The sequence below is a fragment of the Lissotriton helveticus genome, chromosome 10, assembly GCF_964261635.1.
Source record: "Lissotriton helveticus chromosome 10, aLisHel1.1, whole genome shotgun sequence".
Taxonomy (NCBI): Eukaryota; Metazoa; Chordata; class Amphibia; order Caudata; family Salamandridae; genus Lissotriton; species Lissotriton helveticus.
The window spans coordinates 262587012-262612712 of record NC_136071.1 but is presented as its reverse complement, the minus strand read 5'-3'; the positions used below and the strand labels follow the sequence as shown (position 1 = coordinate 262612712).

At 41.1% G+C, this 25701-nt stretch overlaps 1 protein-coding gene across 2 annotated transcripts in view; it reads left to right on the top strand.

Annotated features, from left to right (window-relative positions):
• The window catches only part of CRHR2 (corticotropin releasing hormone receptor 2), a 1496074-nt gene that overhangs the window by 1056424 nt on the left and 413949 nt on the right, over window positions 1–25701 (top strand). For both annotated transcript variants that reach the window (XM_078665281.1, XM_078665282.1), the window contains one exon: window positions 1562–1679. In XM_078665281.1, the coding sequence (XP_078521407.1) occupies window positions 1562–1679 (118 nt within the window). The remainder of the gene's footprint in view (window positions 1–1561; window positions 1680–25701) is intronic.

The window sequence follows — 25701 nt, the reverse complement described above, 5'->3', positions numbered from 1 at the left end:
TTTGTACCCATTATGAGATTTTGTGCAGGAAGCACATCCTCCCCCTGCTTAGAGAATGCCAGTTTGTCCAAGTGAGGCCAGGTTTGCCTTACCTTCAAATGCTGGCATCACCTATGGTTTGTCTCTGGGTCGAATGTTTTTAATCAGGCCATCAGACTTACGAACAGATCACTTTCGTAATAGTGACTTTGTGTTGTTTGCAGGCATAATTGCGTTTTCCCCTTTTTGCCTAGTATGGTATACTTATATGTGATATTATTTATGGATCATGTCTATTTCCTGAGCACAGTGCAATTTATATGATATCGGCATTTTTTTACAAATGCTTTTAGATATGAATATTGTGATTGATATGTGAGATTGTTTTTTACTGTTATGTACTGGGCTGGAATGTGTATTCTTTTTTATAATATTGTATGCTTTTATGACTCTTGGCTGTCGAATAAAGTATTTCTGACTGACTGACTGACAAAGCAATGATTAATTTGTGGTATGATGTGTTTGATCTCCTGAGGCGTAAAGCTATTTTCATTGCTTGGTTCTTTAACCACTGATATTGACTTAAAAACTTTCTAGAATGGCTTGATACCTGCTGTCACCGTAGTTCAGGAATTAATGCATTCACGTTTGGCCATGTCTACAGTGAGGATGAAGGAGAATATTGGCTTGACCTTGCTCAGGATGTGGTCTTGAAGATAGGCACTCTGTTTTCACTGCACTGACTTCTATAAGAGTGAGATTCTTGGGTTCATGGTCAACACCAGATGTCTGGAATTGTTTGCTACAGTAAGGGGTTACACTGGATTTTGGGAATGTGGAATGGAATTGTGATTGGATACATTTACCACACACTACATTTTCAGTCTTTGAATAATTTCAACACAGGAAGCCTGCTTTTCCCGTCACAAAGCGGGGGGAATGGTTACCAACTGTCCAGGGCAGATGGTGATTGTTTGTAAAGTGTAGGCTGTCAATTTCAAACAGTTTACATCCTGCACGTTTAGGCCTTAGGCATCAGGAGGAGAAGACAATGGCCTCACTCATTTACACATGCTCTCCTCTATGTCAAGCTCACACTTTTCATGGCATTGTGCCCCCTGCCCTGCTGGTGGTTTGTATCTCACTGAGCAAATTCCCTTTGCACAACAAAGGGTTTCTGAATCTTCTTCTACAGAAATGCTGCAGGCAGGTCTGTTAGAAGCAGACACTGGATGTTTCCTCATACCCATTCCAAAATACAGTCAAGGCAGGCTATTCAAATGGAGTTTGGCCATTTCTGATACAGAGCATGATAGGTACTTATTGATTAATGACATCAACTAAGGGCATATGTACACATAGCCTAGTCATGTGACAAGGTCTGATCCATGGGTGACCACACACAGAATTTGACAGGTTTGAGAGGAGAACAAGCTTATGTTTACCTTACAGTGTGCCCCTATGCTAAGCCCAATAATTATATGACTGCTGATTGGTCTTTATCAGGAACAATTATTGCTGCAATGTACAATAAAACATACAAATAATAGTTGTAACTATTCCTAATTTACTTCTTCTCTAGGAGCATCAGATGCCTTCGAAATATCATTCATTGGAACTTGATCACAACGTTCATACTCAGGAATGTGATGTGGTTCCTGCTTCAAATGATAGATCACAATATACATGAAAGTAATGAGGTAAGAAATCTGGTTTGTGTATTATTATAAGCTCAAGAGATTAAATCAGGAAGAATGGTGAACTTTGATCACGCCTTGCATGGAGAAAAGTGACAAAGTAGGTGACTTTGTGTGCTCCCTTATTGTAAATAGAACATGTCATAGTCACTAGTGACGTAGTCTTAAAACGCAATGTTCCATGATTGCCTTCCAACATGTATTTTCCTTTGCTATCAGGGGATTTTTTTCTCAAAATAATACAAAATCATGCATTTGCTTCTATACTCCTTGAAATCCACTGGGTTGTCACCGACCCTGCATCGGTGATGAAGAACCATATTTTTATTCTACTAGCACATGTTCCTCACTCTGACATTACCTTGATAAAAAACCTAATTCTATTCCTCACCTTTCTCACCTTTGGCGTTAACGTTGCAATGGACATCACAGAGGTAATGTCTCAGGACGTCTGCGCATATTGGCAAAAAGGTGATCTTTAGTTCAGAGAAATAAAACAGATCTCTTTACCTAGTCCGCCATTGCTAGCAATGACTAACAATAGGTATTCTAGAATGCTGCTTTGTTTGATGATGTCTGCTGGGGTTTTGATCCATAGGGACTGATTTAGAGTTTGGCTGATGGGTTACTCTGTCTCAAACGTGACGGCTATCCCATGTGCCATATTACAAGTGCATTATACCCAATGGCTCTTATAATCAAGCAAACTCTAAACCAGGCACATATTGTGACCTCGTTCACCAGATGGCCCCTTAATTGAATCTAGGTTTCATAACATTAACCTCAGCTATTTGCATATCAGTGTAACTCAATGTTCAATTAAAATAGATAAATTCTCTAAAAAAATAGGTGAAACTTTGGCCCTTAGGAGTCCAGGATAAATAGATGGTAGTGGCCAATGTAGACACTTATCGAGATGAAGCCAGATATTTTCAATGTGTAAACGCAGCCCATACACACTATTTGCTCCCTTTACATCTACCTCTTTCATCCTTGTTCAAACACTGCATGGAGGCTGAGCAAACCGCCTCCTGCTGGTTTGCAAGAGTCTGCTCACTATGAAACAATGGGTGAAATTCAAGTTTTGTTTTCTAGCCTTCTAGCCAATAATGGACTTTCATTAGAGCTAGGCATAGACAGAGAGAAAAGTGATGCCTCTTCATGCAAGGCCACACAGTGAGCTGCGCCTTCAATTTGCCATTTGCATTGTACAATGGGAAAGCTGGTTATACATTTTTTCATACTGAACTGCATAGAAATGTAGAGAAATGTGTAAATGTATAGAAATTTGTAAATGTATAGAAATGGGGGACATTTGAACACATAACATGGTTTGTCCTAAGAATTATAGTCAGAAGATTGTGCTCCCTTAAAAATCACAGCTAAGGTAAATCACAGTAAATGCGGAAACATTCAAAAAGGAATGTCATTGCTAATTCACCATCTCTCCACTAACTTTGTGCATTTATCTGACCTTTTCCCTGGGCTCTTGAACAGCCAGTTGTGATGGGGCAGTTTTATGGTGTGTAACTCTTTTTTACCACTGGTGTCCTGGGCCTTAGGCTTTGCTGCAATACTCATTTCTTGCTCATATCTCATACTCAGATGTTGACTTTACTAGGGGTATGATGATCACGTTTGAAATCGAGCAAGAGTTAAAAGTATACATGTCTTTGTCTACAGTGATTAAATATATTAGACTAAAAATACCATGGGCACACAAAACAGGAAATCCTAGAAATTCTAGTTTTGAGGTATATCCTTAAACAATCTTATTATGCAGTGAGTAACCACTTTTCAAACTAGCACTAGGGTTACGGACAATATAGGTCTATGAGCTGGTGATTCAAGATTACAACAATTTCTGAAATTCTCTCCCTATGAGCAAGCAACCAGTCCCCCAGGGGGAAAACACGATAGTGCAGGTTCAGTTAACGGAGAAATCGTTAAAGTAAAAAAATAGGAACGCAAAAATTCATTGAAAGTTAGCAAAATTAGGTTTTTAGCATGAAATGGGGCATGTTTGTGCCTCTTCTGACTTTTTACATGTTAAGGCCTACCTTGCACAAAATGGATACCAGCACACTACTGGCTCAAGCAGAAATGCCGCTCAGAGAGATATTTTCTAGGCAGCCTAGTCTCCAGCAGATGGAAAAATGATAGGAAACTGTAATCCACAATTTCAAGAAATTTTGTCAATTTATGATAATTGCAGTATCTTGCCCGCATAACTTAACTTTTTCCTAGGCCTAGAAAACCTTAAAAAGTCCAGACTAACAGTACTCAAAGTGAGTTTTAATATCAAACCAATAAATAATGGAAAAAAATTAGACTGAGGAGACCTCTGGACTGTGTTTGCCTACATTGAAGGAGTACTCCAATTCCCATAGTGACTCTCTGCAAGGAGAGCAAGAGCACTTCCAAGTAAGTAGACCGGTCCCACACTGATGGAGACCACTGGACTCTGTTAGTCAAAGTTAGGAGAGGAAACTAATCCCCATAGTACCTCTCTGCTGGGAGGAGAAGTGAGTGAGCTTCAAAGCGTCAACAGCAGTTCTTTAGCAATGGAGACACCCAGACTGTGTTTGCCTGCATTTGTGGAGGAATCCAATACCTATAATGCTGCTCTGCTGGGAATAGTGGTCCCGCAGCATAGTACATTGCTGGACTGTGTTTGCCTATGTTGGAAGAAGACTCCAATCAACATAGTACCACTTTACTGGGAGGAGGAGCGCAAGAAATTCAAATCCCGAACAGCAGTCACATAGCATGGCATGCGCATGGGACACGTGCAGGATACGCCCGGGTGCGGCCTGGGTGAGAACTGAGCCCTTTAGAGGCTGGTTTGGGCTACCCTTCTTCTCTTGGCTCTGTGATAGAGACATTTACAGTCATCTGCCGAAGGTCAGATTTTATTCCTTTTGGATCAAGAGTAAGAGAAAAGCTAATATGCTGAAAGGTGGATGAGTTAGCATTGGTGCTGACACCTCGTCAATGGCTAACTATTTTAGTTCGGTTATGTGTACGTTAAATACTGAAATAGGTTTAGTAGAGCAAAGAATTGATACTGCGCAGTGGCATTCTGGTCAGCTGCTATCTGAATCTCAGTATGTTAATACTTGTGAGGAGCTAGAGCCGATGGGGGGGAGGTGAACAGTTGGTCCTTCATTTGCAAATGCAATAGAAACCCTCAAGTGTCCTACAATTGATATAGACAACCCTTGTATCTTTCTGGATGGTCAGATGGATTCTATTGAAGGCACACTGACAACATCTAGTCCTCTCCTTGAAAAGAAAAGGAGAGAGGGGCAAACTCAAGTATCTCAGAAGGTTGCAGAAAGTCAAATAGCAAACAAGACGTGTGACCATCATTCTAGAATCCGCATAACCCCTCCTGAGATACAGAATAAGGTGAACACTGTTATTGATGACCCAAATCATCAAATAATTGGCAAAGTTAGAGATGGTAAAAGGCTTTCATATTGGAAACTTGAACAATTTTAAATCCTTGGGAGACAAAGTTTACCATCATATACAAGCCAATCAATAGCATGTTTCTAACTCTTGTGCATCTAAGACGAGAACATATTTTATTTAAAGATGTTGGCTACACTGAGATGAGCATTACTAATGATGCTCAGTTGGAATAAAACAAATTCACCGGATGCTACACTTGATGGCAGGATTAGGTAGTTGAAGAAGGAATGAAATGAAGTTACAAAGCACACCCAGCTGATGTCCTGTGTTCATAGAAGAAAACATACTGAGAGTAACTTTCATCTTTAATTGCCCCTTGCTTGCTCTCCAGATGTCATTGTTTTAGAAGGTGTTCCTAAGCTAGTTAATGAAAGGAGGGAAAATTTGGTTCGAATAAAACATAAGTTGGCTCATTTACTGAAGCATAATTCAGCGGTAACTGGTGATTTCTTTCAAATCCTTTCAGTAAGATGGATTGGTTGGGTTGGCTACCATTATCAATGATTGGAAGGGGAGAGTGTGGTGATACATTTTAGAAAAATTAATTAGTGGTAAGAAACCTTTTGCAATGCATGACCAATTTTGTGAATCTACCAGGCAGAATTCCGGCACACCCGTTAAGTTATTTTTATAAGCCTCTACTTGTGAATTCCCAAACACATAGCGGTCCCACACACAACTCTATAAAGGGGAACACAGACGTGTGATAGAATAAGTGCACATTTACAAAATAAATGCATCTGGGTGAGTCTTTACAGGGCAAGAGTTTGGGAATATACTTATGTTGAATCTCTTCTGGGAGAGAAAGCTGCTTTGTTCGCAAGTTACTCTCATTCAATAGGACAGAGCCACATATAAATGTCCTGCAGAGATGGGAATACATTACCTGGAAGATGTGATTAAGGTGGCACCTTTGATGGTATGCCTTATAATTTGGCTAAAGCATGAGGCTGGTTTCTCAAGGTCAAATCTTAAGAACTGTCTATCTTTAGATAATATGGCCTAGATTCAATAACTTTGATACGTGAAACAGATCTTTGATAGGTTAGGTGTATCAGAGCTTTATTCTAAACCAAATCTTGTAAATGCAATTTCCAAACAGCAAGCGAAAGCCCTATTGTTTAAGTATTGTTCTAATGTCTGCAATGGAACGGCTCAAAACATGCAGTCATTTGTTAAATATTCCATACTGTCTACTTCTCTTAGGGATCTAATTTCAGTAAGGTAAGTATTGTGGAATATAGATTTTACCTCAACTGACTACCTGTCAGCACATTGCAATTTTTAGTAGCATTTTCCCAGCAGGGTACTTGGTTCACAACTCAACCGAAAATGTAACTATGATATAATATATCACATGAAAGCACCATGCACATTGTGCTTTTTTGGTCTTTATATGATACTCTGTAGGAAATTGGGTTACTGACTGAGAGGATTAGAACCTTACTCAAGCTGCAACCACAATTGCTGTTCGAGTGGAGTCACAAGCAAACCCCAAAGTAACCTTTGCTTAACCCTTGGCACAAGCAGTCAGGCTTAATTTAGAGGCAACGTGTAAAGTATTTATGCAGCATTTAGTGAAAACACAACATGATAAAATCCCACACCAATTTAGAACAATAGAGTCAAATTTTTGTTTGGTCACTCCATCCTGTTTTAGGAGACGTTAAACTTCACGTGGAACCTTACATAGTACTGGGGTAGCCCTGTAGTCAAACAGTCCTCAAGGGTCCTGCCCCATGGTGTGACCTATTCGGTGTGGGTCCTTGCGGCTTGAGGTTCCACGTGAAGTTTAACCTCTCCCAAAATGGGATGGAGTGACCAAACAAAACCGAAGGTTGTGACAAATAAAGAAGCAGCTATTTGCCCTTTTTATAAATAGTATAGGGAAATTCCCATATCACTATCCTTCCAGGGGGGAAAACTTTATCTCCCTGAAGAAAGTCCTGCACCACTTTGGGCAACATTTGGACTGAAACATGTTGGCTTTAGGGTCCTAGGAGCATAATATCCCAAATACCCTATTTGTTATATTTTAATATCCCTGTCAGATCCAAGATTAAAGGGAAACTGGGATCTGCCAGTGGATGTTTAGTCTTTATTCCCCATGCCAAACTTTTCTTTAAGTGCTCCCTGAAAGATGGTCTAGTCCACCCTGACTTATAGGCGTCGGGGTGTCCCGATGATGAAGCATGACACCACTAGGGTGTGTGATGGAATGCAAAACAAAAGGAGTTGCCTCCTTTACCACTTCAAAGTGGTGTAAAATCTATAGCTTCATGTAAGGATATTCCAACATTGGTTATTCAGTATCTAACTGTATCAATAACCGATTTACACGGTTAGGATATTAGGGGGAGTACTTTCTTGTGGATCAAAAAGGTTTATTGTGCCAGGTCGGCACTTTGTGAAAGTGAAAAGGCATTTATAAACAAAATGGGTTATCGGATCCAGTATACAATAAACAGGACATTTTTTACTGTATAATCCTGATATTTTAATCATAGTTCAGAATCCAAATAACTGCATATGTCAACAATGTTTCGACCACATAAAAAGTTAAGAGATCATCTTTAGAAAAACTGAGTATTTACAGTACATTCGCTGATGTTGAGTTACCATATGGTCATATTGGTAATGAAGTAAGTCTAGTCATTTTAAGTCTACTCAAGTTGGATTTCAGCCTGTTTCAACTGAAACTAAAAAGATAGCAGCTCTACAAGAATTAAAGTGCAGTGCCCCTTGTGTACAGATCATAAAGGGACGAATGTGCAATGAACAACACCTCTAGAGTAGGTGTGGGGATAAAGAATCTCTTGTTGAAAGTAAATTTAATGTCATGCAATGGGCCAGATAACTTTCACTAGCTGCGACATCCTAAAATTGGGTATCAATCCTATGCAGGGCACACAAAAACCAGATGATTGCTGTATTTCTAGGCATAAAAGGCCAAATGCAGATCTACCCCTTTCTCTGAAGCTGTGCCGAATCTCCCCTCATCACATGAGTGACCCTCTGATGCTGGATACTTGCTCTTGCAGCTCCATTCATGGGGGCTTGGCCCTGTCTGATTTTAATATAGGGGATGCACTGAACCCAGGGGCCTGCTATATTTCCAGTAATATGCATTCTTCTTCATGATTTCATAGAGTACACATTAAGAAGACTACTCATTCCTATAGCTCCACCCTTGTCTGTCCAACCTTGCCTTTCCTTTAATACTCACATGTGCTTTTACAGCAAGATGAGACTGCATTTGGCTTCTTTTGTCAAGCTTTCAGCTTGTTTCTGCATTTACATCAATATTGACTAAACCGGTCTTTGGATAAATGAACCAAAGGAAAAAGGGATGGCTCCTCCTCACCCTCAAATATGACTTCCTTTGTTAGCTCCATTGCTTGGTTCTTTTTGGGTCTAGAAGGGTGGCAGTACATTACATTACCCTATTCTTTTATCCTTCTTAGCTTTAAATAAAGAGTAGCCTTGAGTTGTGTGACAGCCTAGATATGTTATCTACTTGTACTACATGATAATGAGGTGAACGTATAATTCAGCTGTCATTAATAGTACTTAGATATAACAGACCTGTGGTATGAAATGGTATTTAAAGAAAACTGATTAAACTCTTCCTACACAGATCTAGAGATACACCCCCAACCTACAAACACTCACCTTTTAACATCATACATATTGCAAATCTTGAAATTCATCCACTAACTATCTATCCGTCAGCATGCTCACTCACCCTGATAGGTGCTCATTCAGCAAAAACATTCTACTGAGATTGTAGTATTCTTTATCCTCAACATCGTTTACAAACTCATTATCATGGAAGCTAAAGTATCCTAAATAGCCAAAGAAATGCCTGCAAGCCATGTTCTCACAATCATTTAGTGGTCTTAATAAAATATACCGTCTCTCACCATCATCTCTGTCCTACTTTCAGTGCCTCTATGCTCACCTCACTGTCCTCCTCTCTATTCAACATTTCACCTTATCTATCGATGCTCTGGCCCGGACCAATATTTTGTTCTATGCCATATCACCAATGCTCCCAAAGATAAGTCAGACATTCGTAAATCAATCTCCCAACAAATCAGGACACCAATGTCCTTCATATACATCTATCCCTCAGTTAACCTCATCTAACACATCACTGTCCATACTGAATGAATGAATGAATGAAAAGAGATTTATAGAGCGCAAAACAATAACCCGCAGGTATCAAGGCGCCTAGCAAAAATGATCAGAGAATGATCAGGAAAAAGACATGAAGCCCTACACATATGCTTGCTGAAAGAGAAGGGTTTTTAAAGCAGTACGGAAGTTCTGTAAGGACGGGAGAGATCTCAGATCCGGAGGAAGTTCATTCCACCACTTAGGAGCAAGAGTGGAGAAGGCTCTGCCACCCCATTTGGCTCTTCGTACACGGGGGGCTGCCAGAAGCAGTTTCCCAGAGGAACGCAAGTTCCTTCGGGGGACATAGTGGGACATGATGGATCCTATTCCAGTGTCGCTCTTTTTGGCGATGGCTCTGTAGGTCATACATAGAACTTTAAACCGGATTCGGTGTTCTACCGGCAGCCAGTGCAGCGTTTTCCTGGCTGCAGTGGCCGAGGAGCGTCTGGGAATGTCCAGGACAAATCTGGCTATGGCGTTTTGGACTACCTGTAAGCGCTGCAGCTGTCCTTTGTTAAGTCCAGCATACAGCGCATTACAGTAGTCCAGACGCGAGCCGATGAGAGCAACAGCTATTTGTTTTCTTGCCTGGAAAGAGAGATATTTCCTGATCCTTCGTAGGGTGTGAATCAGGCCCCAACAGGTGGAAATGGTTCTGCTCACCTGGCTGCCTAAGTCAAGGGCAGGGTCTATTAGCACCCCGAGATTCTTAGCAGAAGATGTGGGGGAAGGGCATGTTCCAAGTGAGTCGGGCCACCAATTGGCTGACCAGATGTTTTCTTTCCCCCCAAACACCATCACCTCCGTCTTCTCCCCATTCAGTTTCAGAGAGTTCTGGATCATCCATTGACCAACCGCCTCCATACACGATCTAAACTTGGAGGCGATTAGTTCATCTGAATGGGGAAAAGAGACGAGGATTTGAGTGTCGTCTGCGTACGAGACTACCTCCATCCCGAACGATCTTATTAATTTGGCTAGTGGGGTAACATAGATATTAAAAAGGGTCGGGCTAAGTGCTGACCCTTGAGGAACCCCACATAGCACAGGTCGGGATGGAGATAGGAACTCCCCAAGCTTGACTCTTTGTTCCCTCCCCGTGAGGAAAGAGGTCAAAAGATCCAGAGCTGCGTTCTTCACCCCCACCTCCCTCAGCCGCGATGTAAGTACTGAGGGGGAGAGGGTATCGAAAGCCGCAGTTAGATCTAGCAGGACCAGGAGAGAGGTCTGGCCCTCATCTACTGTCGTGCGGATCTTGTCGAGCACGATGGTGAGGGCTGACTCGTGCTGAATTCTCTCCTGAATCCATGCTGGGAGGAGTCTAAGCATCCCGAACTTTCCACAAAGACAGCGAGATGCTTGTTAAGATGTGTCTCAAGCATCTTCGCTGGGGCAGGGAGTAGGGAGATAGGCCGGAAGTTTTTTAGGACCCCCGGATCCAGAGAGGCCTTTTTCAAAAGGGGTTTTACTACCGCCTTCTTCCACTCTACAGGGAAAATACCATCTCTGATGGCTAGATTCATTACCTCTAGCAGCGGTGGTAAGAGGGTCTCCGTACACTGCTTGATGACTTTCAGTGGGCAGGTATCCAGAGGGGAACCAGACTTGGTCTTGGCTAGCAGTAGCTCGAGATCTTGCAAGGCCAGCGGGGGAAAAGAGTCCAGAGTGCATGGTGGGGAGATTTCTGTGGTGATCAGGCTCATCTCTACCCTAGGTGTAGATGCACTGAGAACAGCTCTTTGTTCCTCGAGGGCCAGGTGGATATCCTGAATTTTAGAATGGAAGAAGGAGGCAATCTTATCACAAAGATCCTGCGAAGGAATGACAGGGTCAGGGGCTTGCAATCTGACCAGGGAGTCAACAGTTTTAAAGAGCTCCTTCGGAGAGGAGAGCAAGGAAGTCGCGGTAACAAAGTATTCTTGTTTAGCCTGCACGATTTCAGCTTTGTATTTTTTAACAAGAAGTCTATGAGCTTCCTTGTTCTTGAGGTCCCAACTAGCATGCCATAGCCTCTCCTTTCTCCTCACTTCTTGCCTAAGAAGCCTAAGGGAGTCGGAGAACCAGGGGGCAGAAGGTCTCTTTCTGGCGCGGCGCCGAGATTGTACTGGGGCCAGTTTATTCAAGGCCTCGGTAGTGACCTGATCAAAGTGAGCGACTGCAGTCTGTACGCTATCTAGGCCAGTGGTAGCAAGGCTTGCAGCCCAGGGCACGAAGGAATTGCTATTAATATTCCTGAAGTTTCTGGTAGTCTCTATTGTGTGGTTCCCTATTTTACAGGAGTTCACCCTATGATGTTTCAAAAGGAAAGGGACCGCCAGATGGTCAGACCAGGAAAGATGGATCGGGTCCTTGGTAGTCAAACGGGGGTCATTGGAAAAGATGCCATCCAAAGTGTGTCCTGCACGATGTGTGGCTCCCGTAACACGTTGCGTTAGCCTGCAAGATTCTAGAGCCTCAATGAGACAGGAGGTATCAGAAAGGTCGTGCCGTTCTAGGTGGTAGTTAAAGTCACCCAGGATGGAAAAGTTGTCTCGGCCAAAATAGGGTTCAAGAGATTGGAGAAGGTGGTGCGTGAAGTGGGTTCTCGAGCCAGGGGGTCGATAAATTAAGATACCGTTAAAGAAGGGGCGTTGCGCTTCCTTTATTGTAAAATAAAATGCTTGAAAACTGTCAGGAAAATCGGTTATGGGTACTGTGTGGCATTGTAGGTGATCTTTGTGAAGGATCGCTATCCCCCCTCCCACTCGTCCCTGCCTATCGAGTCTGGCCAGGCAGTACCCTTCAGGGACAGCCTCTATTAAATCAGGGTCGGAAGAATCCTTGGCCCAAGTTTCGGTCACAAACACTAGAGTGGGCGTTCTGTCCAGTACCATCTCCTTAAACATAACCTTGTTCTTGATAAGGGAGCGGGCATTAACCAAGATGCCCTCTACTCCTACTGTATTAGAACTGGATGTGACGGGGTGTTCAGAGGTAGGGTGGATGGAGCGGAGTTAAGAGGTCTGGGCGAGGAGTAACAGCCACATCGTAGTGGGAGCAGAAAATCATCCGGTTCATAGGAATGTAAGCAGCGTTTTGTACGAGGTTTAAGAGCCAGCAATTCGCGAAGAGAGTAGCTGCAGGGGAGATATGACATTCTACCAGAGTCCAGGGACCAGCCATCCAGCGCGTCCTTAGCGCGGACGGGCGCAGACGGGCTGGACTCTGGCGTGACTCCGGCGGGCATCCGGCGCATCCGCTACCGCATCCGCAACGCGGAGCGTCAGGGGTCTCTTTTATAACGACTAGAGCGCGAGGGCGCGCCTACACACCCAAGATGGCCGCTAAACAGCCCTCGCCTCCCCGGGACCGGCTCTCAGCGTCAACACTCAGCTGAGAGCGGCCCAGGAGGTAGAGGAAGGTAGGGAACAAAGATCCTAGTTGAAATCCGCTTATAAAATCAAGCGCCTAATAAAAAGCAAGCGTCACTCGGGATGCGATTTAAAATTAGCGTTACCCTCTGCAATTAAGTCTGTGCCAGAGCAGGTAAAGAAAAGTGGAGTAGAACCTCCGGCTTCCGCCTCAGAGGGTGAAAAGGAATCGTTTGGCAGTCTCTACCTGAGCCCCCTTTATAACATACTGGGGTGAATGTATGACATTGTTCTGCATTCTGTCCATCAATTGTTGTTTTTGCATTTGTCACCCCGAGTGGGATGGGTATGCTCAGACGTGAGTCCCATGCTCTCCACACCACTGGAGTCAAGCTATCCAGGCTGATGACGGCTGATAGCCAGAAACCGGTCGTTGGATGCTTGATTCCGGTCCAGGAAAGACATGGCTTGGCAGTTCGGGCTGGACTGTTTCCATGAGGCACAGGGTCAAGGCTGATTTGCATATGGCCATGTCCGACCTGGGGTGGTGTGGAGTGCAAAAAAACAATGGATTTAGGCCCAGATCTCTGTACTGGGGTGAATGTATGACATTGTTCTGCATTCTGTCCATCAATTGTTGTTTTTGCATGTGTTCTTTTTTGTAGCATCTCAATACATTTGTATAGTGTAGGTTGGATTCTGCCTATTGTTGATTTGAATGTATTATGCCATCCTTTCACTGTGTTGTTAGTTTTAGCTGCCTATGCCACGGTGCTTTCAAATACATTCCACTATGGTATTTGGTATTTGAGTTGGTATCTGTGTCCTGACCAATACAGTTTGCCAACCCAGGTGTCTTCAAAATCATCCACTAGGAGACTAAGTTTGTGTTCAGTTTGTTGGTAGAAAGGACTTTTATATCAGTAAGGTGTAATGGATAGCTACTTCTGTGATAGTGACTTAGGAAAGAGATTTACTGGCATATGCATTAAGGTAGGATTTTGCGAATCCTTAATTGCGATAATTAAGGAATCAAAATTAAGGACTCGCAAAAGCCTATACATGTAGGAATCGCTGTAAAGATAGCGATTCCTACACATTCCTTATTTGCGAGTCGCAAATAAGGAATGCCTTCCCATTCATTCCTATGGGCCTACAGGCCCATAGGAATGAATGGAAAATTGCATGCACAATTTGCGAGTACCAATAGGTCCTCGCAAATTGCGCTTGCAATTTCAGGGTGCACAGGTGTCAAAAGGACACCCTATTTCACCCCTAAAATGGATCTGTGCACATATGTTTGTCACACACATGCCCTAAGGGCATGTGTGTGCACAACATGAAACTTTGAAAATGCACAAAAAGGGCAATTTTCAAAGTTTTTGGAAATTACCATGAAGTTCACCTTCATGGTAATTTGCACCCCCTATTAGCGAAATCGCTGATTTTTTTATTTTAATGCATTGCATTTAAGGAATCTCAATATGTGATTCCTTAAATGCAATCGCAATTTAGAGATTACTTAAATTGCAATTTTTTGCATTTGGGATGATGCATCCCAAATGTAAAAATACGGGTCGCAAAGGGGCAGATTCTAAGAATCTGCCCGTTTGCGACCAGTTTTCTTTTGTTGCATGTGCCTGATAGTCTAGTGCAATAATTTTTTTTTATTTCATTGGCAAATTGGCTGTTTGTTGTGTACGCCTTACTTAGGGCCTGATAACAAGATTGGGGTCCTACCGGCAGACCACCATTGCTGCAATCGCAGGAGTCCCGCCAAGCAGGCAGCATCCCAACCATCACATTTGGAGATGACTGCTGGGCCAGTGGTGTGTCGCCGTTGGTCCTATGGTGGCGGCATGCTTAGACTCACAGAGTGAGCCTGAGCCTGTAGACAGTACTGCTGCGCTGCAGCATCTGTACTGTCATTCGCGCATTGTGGCCATGCACCATGTTGTGCATGGCACACAGTGCTACCATGACAGTGCAGGCATAGGGAGGTACAACATCAATAATTCACGCAATATGCTCCCAGTCACACTTCACAATGGGCTACATTGCAAGAGGGGCCCTGTTTGAGGCCCCTTCACTGTCTTTCTGACGACCGTTCAGTGTCAGGGTTCCTGCCATGGAAAGGTCGTCGGAAATTTTTATTCCAATGGCGGTGCCTGGATCTGCACCACCACCATACCTTGCTGCTTTCCCGACCACTGTGGGATTCACAATCCTTTTGGTGTTGGCGGTCAAGCAGCAGGTTTGAGGCTGTTCATCCACCCTATTCGTAATAGGGTGGTTGGTCCGACGAGTAGGGAGCAGTCAGACCGCTACTGCAGGTACTGCTGTCATGGGACCACAGTACTCGTAATCGGTGCCTAAGTGTAGATTGTTGGAGGTGTCTCAATAAATTGATGGTAACAGCCTTGTATGGTTGTGTGTGAGGAAAATTTTGAAATGGTTTGAATCATGACTTGCTCTAAATCTATTCATATTTTATGTAGGGTGTAGTTGTTTATTTGACGTTTAAAGTGGCTTGAAAGTGCAGAAAAGGTACTACTTTATTTATTAGGTAGTCGGTCATATACAAATAGTATCTTAGTATTATGGTACTCACCATCTATTGTGTAGATTTGAGTGAATGTTTTGGGGCACACTTTAAATGTGGCATCCACCATCCATGTTTGAAACTGGGTTAGTTTTAGTAAATTAACTTTGGTAGAAAAAATCATGATACAGTTTTCGTTATTTATGTTGTATAAAAGGAAGGATTCCTCATTATGTGTGTCTATCTATGGGGGGATTTGTAAAGCTCAACAGCTACTCAATGAGTGTCTGGGCACTGATTCTGTAATGACTTGTGGTTTTAGAATGCAGACCCAAAGAGCCATGTTTCGAGGAGTTGCCTAAAGGCCTGGATGTCCTCTCTGGTGCGGTGCTGTTGTGGGATGGTATTCCAACTCCTTATAGCCAAATATAAGTAGAAGAAGCTGCCCTACTTTTTCCCTCTGAATGAAGCAATAACTACCAACAGGAGAACTGGAGGACCTGAGTGACCTGGTTGGTTAGTAGGGGATAAAACTGTTAGGTACTGGGGGCCTGTGTGATGGAAAGCTCTATATGTCAGGACCAATTCTTCAATCCTCACACGTTCCTTGTAGGAAGTCAGTGTAATTAGTTCAGTTACAATTGGATGTGGACTCTCCTAGATTTTAATGGTTAAGTGTTCAGGAATTTGGATATTTTAGAATCTTCTAGTGGCCAGAGGGGTGTCAGTGGTGGCTTTTTTAGCTCACGCACTAAGAGTTTTAAGGTGCGCAAAGATGGTAACTGGCCTTTAATATGGTCGGAAAATTTCGAGAGTACATCTTTTAATATTTTAGCTCTGGACTTTTGAGAACTGGTACTTGCTTCTCGTATTTCTTGTAGCACATGCCTTACCTTGATTTCTGTGACATTTTGGGGATGGCTGTGTTCCTTAACATTATTAACAAAGGCATCTTTTTTGGTGGAATTCCTATAGCATGCTTGGGTAACATTCCCAGTTCACTGCTCGGTGCTTGTACTTTCTTCACTGTAAGTGCAGCCCATGTGAGAGAGTAATTGTTTTCCTTTCTGTAAAGTGATGTATCTTGTTCTTTCTGTTATTTTGTCTGAAAATAGTGTCATATTCTAAAGTCTTAAAAATTATATATCTATTTTTTACATTACCAAGCAAAATAATCTCTTTTGTTTGTTTATTCATACTTCAGTACTGTTTTTACAAAACATTACATTTTGTATTTGCAGTTGTTTTACTAGAGTTTCTGCAATGTGATTCAGGTGTGTCCTTTTCAATAAAAAAAATGCCTAGTTTTATTTTAAATATTTTTTCATTGGTAGTTAATAGGGCAGAGGGTGTTTAGATTGTTTTTAACCACAGTAGAGTGAGTAAATGTTTTAAATACATTTATTTGTGTTAGTCTTTGTTTAGGTGCATACCTTTTCATTTTGTTGTTTGTGTACAGTTTGGTATTTTCTCGCCATTACAGCAATTGCTTTGCAGTATCTACATTAAGAGACATAAACGTAGAACTGTGTTCATTTAAATAATGTTTCATTTTAGTATTAAAAAGAACTTAATTAGTCTATAAGTTATTATAAATTTATAATTGTCTTACTTTTGAAGGTAGTACAATTGTTATACTGTTGTTAGAATACTGATGACATGTTTTATGGCTATTCTTGATGTTTTTATGAAGAATGTTTTTGCTTGATTTTCAATGATATTTATGTAGTCAATATTTGAAATTCGGATATTTGTGTTTGGATATTTGTGTGAAAAATATCTTTATTTAGAGGTCACAATATTTTTCTGTCCAAAATGTTTTCTTGATGTGAGTGAAAACAGACATTTATGACAGCAATATTTTTATCAATATGTGTGTGCTTGTTAGTTAGTATAGGATGACAATATTTTTGTTAACAATATTTATTTTCTGATATTTTAGGGAATCAATATTGTTGACATCATTATTATGTCAGTGATCCACTAGTGGGCAGATATTGCCAATAAAAATGCCAAATCCCCAATCTGTCCATCAATCATGAAAGGAACCACAAATTTGAAAATGAATTTGTGGGGGAGGGGGGAAGTTAAATGGTTAGATATTTTGTTGAGGAACTTTTTTTTGATCTTTTAAATTGTACTGCTACTTTTCAATGATGGTCAACACATTTCTTGTATTAAAGTTTAGCTTGTGTCAGATGTTGATTATCTGCTTTCGGAAATCCTTGCAGACGTTAACGTAAAAATGTGACTAATGGAATTGTGGTGGTTGGATTTCAGGCTGGCCACATTTGACAATGATATCCATAACTGGTATGCAGCGTTTAGAACGCAAGCATTACCACGGAATACCTTTACAACGAAAGTTGTTACCATGCATTGCGCTGGGGGGCGCTCAAGGATAGTAAATGATTTAATTTACTATCCCAACACCTTCCCTACTATACACGGGGACTGGTGTTGGAATAGTAAATTAAATTAATCAATTTTGCGCCCCCCAGCGCAATGCGTGGTAACAACTTTCGTTGTTACGAACGCGTTGTAAAGGTGCGCGTTGTCAATGTATGCGTTCTAACGTCATACATCCTCCATAACTACATTAGCAGGGATATCTTCATGGAGAGACATGTAGAGAGCTATTATAGGGGAATTCTGATAGGAATATTCCCCTATTCCAGCCATTTGTATGGTTCATAACCTCATTCCGCAAAGACTGTTTTAATGGATTTGTTTAGTTGTTTATTCTGTCCTTCGATTGAGGATAATAGCTGGTGGACATGACGTATTTAGTGCCTACTCTTTTTATCATCTGCTGTCTCCAGTCCAGTATGAGGATTTAATGTAATCCATGTAAATTAAATTTTTTTAAATGAAATCTGCTAATTCCACTGCTGTGGGTAGGTTTTTAAAGAATGAAATGGACCATTATGGTGAGATAGTTCATAACCACCAACATGTTGGCGGAGCATTTTGAAGGGGGTAGGTCTAGTGTAAAGACTACAGATATACTCCAAGGTTGTGTTGGAGTAGATAATGGTTGTAGCAGACTGGATGGAGAACTATGGGTTGCTTTGGCTTGAGTACATAATGAACATACTGGTGCATAGTTTCCTTTAGTTTGGGCCACTCAAAGTGTTGACAGAAAAGGTCTTTTATTTACTTCTGTCCTGGATGCCCTGCCACAGGAGAGGAAAGCACCACCTCATTACCCAATGTTGAATAGCTGAATTAGGGATGGAAATTGCTTCATCCATACACAACAATTTTCCATGAATCCTCTAGTGCTCTGGTCCCTGTTGTATCTGTTGCAGAGAATTGATCTTGGACTGTGCTTTTTGTATATTATTGTCTAGGAATGTCTTCTGTTCTTCTCAAGATCAAAGCATGGTGAAAAGAATGTTAGGAGGATCATCTAGATGCTTTCTGATTGTGATAACAAACCATCTGGTTTTCCATATCTGTTGCCTGGACAATTGTAATTAGCTGATTGTTTCTTTTGAAACATTTCTACCTTTTTAATTTGAAATCATAGTCTATAAAACACAGTGAAGCACCTGAATTCACTAACACAAACTGACTGAGGTCCTTGAGGTGTCAAAATTAAGACTCCTAAGTGGAAATGAGCTTTACTAATAATGATTTAGCCCTATGCTTGTACATTCTTTCGGAAATTTCTAACTCTTTGTAAAGTTTATTTATGGCTTTTGCTATAGTGCTTCAGACGGGTAAATGTTGGGCCTGGCAACTGTCAGGTTTCTGAGAAGGTGGACGCAGTGAGAACCCTTTGCCATCCCTTCATCTCTAAGCAGCCCAATGAGAGGTCTGGAGTAAACAGGGAGAGAGAGGTAGGAATAAGAGTAGGAGAAAACCAGGACTGGGTTTTCTCAGATTAGAAACATCTTGGTACTGTCAGCAAACCCTACTTCTTGGGACTCCTCATGCAGCAAGAGGTATAGAGCAGTCAACTAAAGAGAAGAGGGGAGCAAAAGTTAGGAAGTGGTTTTCAACTGGAAGACAATTTAAATATAGCCATGAGTAAGTAAATAAGTACATTTTATTTGTTTTTAGGTTAATAAAAACCGTTACAAAAAATGCATTTAAAACAAGTCCCCACAAGAGAAATTAAAAGAAAACTTTAAAAGCAAGAATTTTGGTTAAAAAGAATTACAAAGGTAAAAACAGTAAAAATGCGGATGGGGCATATTGTTTATGGTAGCTTGATCTATGCCATGAGTAGTGAAAGAAATGCTAACCTATTCTGTGGTGAAAGGTACAATGATAAGACTTTGACAAACCAAGTACCCGGCAAACTCCCTGGATGCTGGGGCTGACCACTGAAAAGAAAATACAGTTAAAGGAACAACAAAGGACAAGAAACATAAGACCTCAGGTCAAAGTGGACTGAAGGCCTACCCCAAGGGGAACTGGGAGGGAAGGAACACAACAAAGGAATAGAATGAATACAGGTGGGAACTCAAGCAAAAGCAGGAAAACCTCTTCAGCAACATATTACATTGCCAGGCAATGATTTCTGTAGAATGAGTCTTAAACTCTGCTACTACTGCACATACCCTGGTAGTGCTTACACTAACCAAGAATGAGGAAGCTAAACTGAAAGAAACTAAGTATGCTGTCTGGTTGTTATGGACATGCTGTATTTACATTTTCCTTTGTCCAAACCTTCCATCCTTTTCCCAACCCGTTTTGATTTTTGCCATCTGCAGGTCTTCCTAATTCTGACATCATTCATACCTCTGCACTTCCAGGACCCACGTTTCTTTCCTGTTCCATGCTCATTATTATTCTCAAAATATTTGATACACATATATTCTTATTGAACCCCTTGTATCTAGACCAATATTCCCAGTACACATTTTGCATTGTATTATCATACCTTTTCATTATTATAATTGTGAGATCTACACATTGAACCAACACAGACCATCATTATACCTTAATCAATATAGTATATTGACAATTTCAAAACATTTTGTGAACTTCTCAAGACGATCTTCGGTTATCTTTTTCAGTTTGGAAATATGCATTTTGTCAGGGGTTTGACTTAGCAGGTGAGTGATTATTAGTGCGGCAGTCAATGTGTTTCAGTATATAGCAGATTGAGGGATTGCTATCAAGGATGACACCTATTACATCTATTATGTAGACTTCTGTTAAAGACTCCCTGGTGTTGGCTGTATTCTTTCTATTTGGAGAGTTAAGAACATGATTTACTCTCTTTTTTTGTAACATTTCCAAAAGTATATAACTTGCCAGTGAGCCCCAAGAAGGCAAAATGTATTTATTTACATGAAGTGCAGTGCACCATTCCCTTTTATAATCAGACCAATTGACCTTCTTTAGAACAGAGAAACAACCACATTACATTTGGCCTTTGCTCTTTTGGTCACTAATCACAATGTTGCGGTCACTGGGATGGACGAGTTGGTACAAGAAATGTTCTAAGCAGGTTCTTCACCTGTGAATTTCATATTTGGTACACTGGTGTATGGAAATGAACCGTAATTAAAGTGATCTGAAGCAATCATCAGCATTTCTGCTTTTAAAGGCATAGGGAAAATAATTGTGTTAAATTGTTGTCCATCAGAGTGGGCAGAGAAGTGATGCCAAAAGATTATATATATATATAAGAAGGATAACGATATATTTTATAAAAGATAAGAGCATGCAATCTTTGGTTAAGACCAGCAGCGCCCGCTGCTAGTAAGAGTGGTGTGGCTGGCCGAGAAATGATACAAGGGAAAATTAAATAATTAATTAATTTTCCTTTGTGGTCGTCTCTCGAAATCCCACCAGCCGGCCACACCGCCCCACTGCTCTTACCTGTAGTGGCTGTGGCTGGTTAAGACACTTGGGGTCTCATTACGATGTCGGTCAGAGTTGCTTCGGACTGACATCGCCGCTGAGCAGAACCGATGACCTCCGGTCTGCGGACCTGACACCACAATCAGGATGAGACCACACATGGTGCAGTCGCACACTTCCATTTTACAATGGGAGCTTGTACGGTGGTCCGAAAATGCCCACAGCACAAGCTCCCATTGTACAATGGAAGTTTTTGCACATCCCAGCACCATTTAGTAGGCACCTCACTGTGCCTGCGCATGGTGCAGGGATGTAAAGGAGGCACCATAGGTGCCCCCCAGTGCCACAACCGGAGGGCCAGGGAAGAAGGGAACGCTGCTAAGGGCCCCCAAAGTTGCTTTCTGACAGATTTTCCATGTCAGAAATGCCAACATGGAATGGTTGTTAAAAACTGACATCATAATTCTGAGCCATTGGAACCAAGTCGGCTTCCGCGTACAGTTTATACTCCTACCGCCAACATTGTAATCGGAATGTAAACTTTCCATTTTGGCCAGAAAGCCTTTAACCATCTGTCTGAGGCTTTCTGACCAACATCAAAATGAGGCCCTAGGTGTTATCTGGGAAGGACAACTGCCTACTTCAAGGAATAATCACAATCCATGACATAATTAACCCTCAAAGTAACAAAATTAACTTGAGCTCAAACCCCTGATAGCTATGGCTGGCAGGTTTAATGTAGGGCAACATATAAAATCATTATGTGGTAGCAAAACAATAATAAAATCAACCTCAGAATTAATAAAAAACTCAAACTGAATTAGAAAAATAGATTAAAATGTAATAAACAAAATAACACCAAAATGACAAGAATCCAATAAAGGGAAACTGAGATTGAATGTTTAAAGTTTTAAGTAGGAATCCCACCAAGAAAATGTAAAGCACCAATAATGACCAATGGGCGTGGTATACAGGATTAAGGTGAAATTTCAGTCTGATGGTGATCGACCAGGTCAAATACACCAAGTGAATTGGTCCCAGTAAAAGTCTGTGAGTCAATGGCGTCAAGGACATTTTTCTTGTTTCCAAAATTTATTCTGGGGCCTAAACGACCACAGGACTATACTTCTAAAAACCCCTGTGATCTCAGGGGCAGCACCTACAGACTCGATGGATGTCATGCAGAGAGGCCAATAGCAAGGTACAGCCCAGGCCCAGTTGCTACTGGCCAGCTGGGTACTTCCAGTAAAAGAGTTCTTGCAGTTATTGTCTCCCTGTAGCCACACACGATGTCAGCAAACTGTTGGAGTTTACTTTGCTGTCCTCGGTGCAAAACAGAGTAGGTCCAGTCCTTTAGGCTCTTTTCGGGAAACAAACAGCAGGTCCAGTCCTCTTCTGATCTTCTGTAGGTCCAGAAAGTATTTTGGAATGAGCACCTGGAGATGCCACATTTATGACCAGCACCAAAATGTAGTTGGAAGTAGGCACTGTACCCACAACAAATCCAGAGACCGAACTCTTGAAGGACAAAAGCAGGGGCCTCTAGCAACCAGATAGAAGATCCACAAGAATTGTTTTGGTATCCTCTCCTCTGCTTTTCAAGTGTTCCCCAACTGTTGCATGTGACTCAACAGCCTGTCAAGTAAGATTTGATATTGTGGTGCCAGAGGATGCTCACAGCCCTCACTCTGAATATTCAATGTAATTCAGAGACGCAATCTCTGCCCATTCACGCCAGCTTATCGTTTACTCCTGGGAGGTATTACACATCTTTTCCACATTTATTCAGGGCTATTCACTGTCAGTGCTACTGCTGGAAAGCTAATGCAAATTAGCCTCAATGAGCTTCCAGCAGGGAAAAGGGCACTTTCTAATTATTAATCCTCCTTAATATTTATTAAAAATCAAACATAACCATTGAATTGGATCTTAATAGCTACTGAAAAAAGCAATTATTTTTCTAATTAGTCCCATTTCCGAGATAGGGTATTGCTATTTTAATTTGTACTCTGGTTTTTAACCTTGCCACTGTAAGGGACAGTGTAACATTATTTCTGACCTACTTTTAAATACCATGCATCCTACCTTGTTGGCTACAAGACCTACATCGGTATGACTTACAAGTATTTAAAAAAGAGGTGATTATGCCTCACAAGGCTGCACTGTAGGCTTTACATTGTACCAGTCAGGCTATACAGGGTAGGCAAGAAACCTTGCTCATACTTCCACTATAGTGGATGGCACAATGAGTGCTGCTGTCAACCAGTGGCACTTCACTTCCAGACCCTGGGTGCACTTTCTATACCATATACTATGACCTTATAGGCAAGTTAAATGTGGCAATTTGAAATAAGCCTATTTAACCAATGTTTAAAGAGGGAGTACAGGTGCTCTACTCCAAGTTGATAGGGTTAATGTGCACAGAGTGCTAAAGTCAGAAAAAAGTAGGGTCCAGTAAAAGGCAATACATGGAGAGTGACCATGCAAATTTCCTACAATCTGCAATTAACTTTGGTCTAATTTCCGTATTACACTATAGCTGTGACTTAACTAATCACCTGTAGGAAAAAGACATAGTTGATTGACTGTAGCAGTTATAACAGTTGAGTTGTAATGTCACAATTCCTGCTGCCAGCGTCAAGGGCAGGTTAAGGATTAAAATTACAAATGCTATTGCTACAGCGAAAGTGGAAGTAGGTTTCCAGTTCTTCTGAACTGTTTTCCTGGAAAAAGTAGTCATTAGCAGAAAGAAATCATTTATGAGAGTACATTTATTTTTTGCACAGCTATAGTTTGTTACAAGAAAGGAGGTGTCTTTCTTCATATTACCTTTAAGAACAAGAAATGTTTTGAAAGTTACTTACATTAAAACCAAATAAAATGTTTGGCAATAAATTACTTTATGTAATTTTTTGCGCCTTATACATTTTTTATATTTCCTTCTACACTTATCTGCAGCAAGGAGCGGGAGGTCAATGATTTTGTTTTTGGGGGAAGGGCAATGGTGTAACCCTCTATCATAAGAATCAAATACCCTCTGCAATGCATTTAAAGGACTTTGCAAGTTACCTCAGAATTCTGTGAACGTATAAATGCGTTTGGCTTATCGCCTTGTTCATCTATATGATCACAGAACATCTCAGTGACTTAAAATGTCCTTAGAATATATGGTAGAGGGTACTTTATCCCATTGATAACATAGTGGAAGGTGTCTTATTTTCATGATCTTCTAATATATATTTCGTTTTTGCACCTCCTTCTTAGTGATTTGAGGCTCCAAAGCATTTATGAAAATTAGATCTTCAATATTTATAGAGTAATTTTAGGACAGATGAATTAGGAAACAGGTCACAAAATGAGCACTGACTTTTTGCGACTTTTCTCAGATTTTGTGATGCTACCTATCTATTAATTGGTCACATTGCAAAATCTCCAGTCACAAGGGCTCACTGAACAGCCTGTCTAATGAGTACTTATTAGGCAGGTGGCTCTTTGTGAAACCCTGTGATTGACTAACAACACATGGATGGTGGCATTCAAGGAGCATCCCTGTTGGCATTCCCAAACAGACAATGTTCTCCTCTGTGAATCGTTACTAACTTGGATGAGGTGTTCGTAACTAACCAATGGTTTTTTACTGCAGTGACTGTCGCAAACCATTGATACATGCCATGCTGAATTGCTATTTCAAGAAGATACCCATTTCAATCATCTTTCTAACATTGTGTGTGCATTGCTAAATCCATTTTGCAATTTACAATGGCTTTCCTAACTCGCATACTGTGTTTAATATACACTGAACACCCTATCTTAGTAAATTCTTTGTGGCTATAAGCATTTAATCTACAAAAGCAAAACCTCTAGGGCCAGATGTATCAAGATACACTTTTGCGATTCTCAAATAGCGATTTTTAAGGAATCGCTATTTGAGAATTGCAAAATTGTATGTATGTAGAAATTCGCTATTTTTTAGCGCTTTCTTAAAATTCCTTAATTGCGATTAGCAAATTGCTATTCACAATTAAGGAATAATTTCCCATTCATTTCTCTGGGCCAGGAGGCCCATAGGAATGAATGTGAAATTATTCTCAATTTGCGATTCGCAATTTCCTAATCGCAAATTGAGGATAATTTCAAGGGTGCAGGGGTGTCCAAAGGACACCCTGTTGCACCCCTGAAATAAGCATGGGTGCACACATGCTGCACATACATGCCCTAAGGACATGTATGTGCATCATATGGCACTTTGAAAAATGCAAAAATGGGCATTTTTCAAGAAATGCGCAAATTACCACCAACTTGAAGTTGGTGGTAATTTGTGATTCCTTAGGGACAATTAGCAATTTTTTTTTGCTTCATACATTGCATTTAAGGAATCGCAAATTTTGAGATTCCTTAAATGCAATTGCAAAATGAGGAATCGCACATTTGCGATTCCTTATTTTGCACTGAAATTTGCTACATACATACCATTTTGCTCAAATGAGTTCGCAAACGCCGAAATTCTGCGAATTTCGGCGTTTGCGAACCCATTTGAGCTCCATACATCTGGACCTAAGTCTGCTCTTCTGGCTACAATCATCTTGGTTACATATGCCATGATAAACAGACACTTATCAGCTGTATGATATATAAATGTACCTTTATAAAGGTA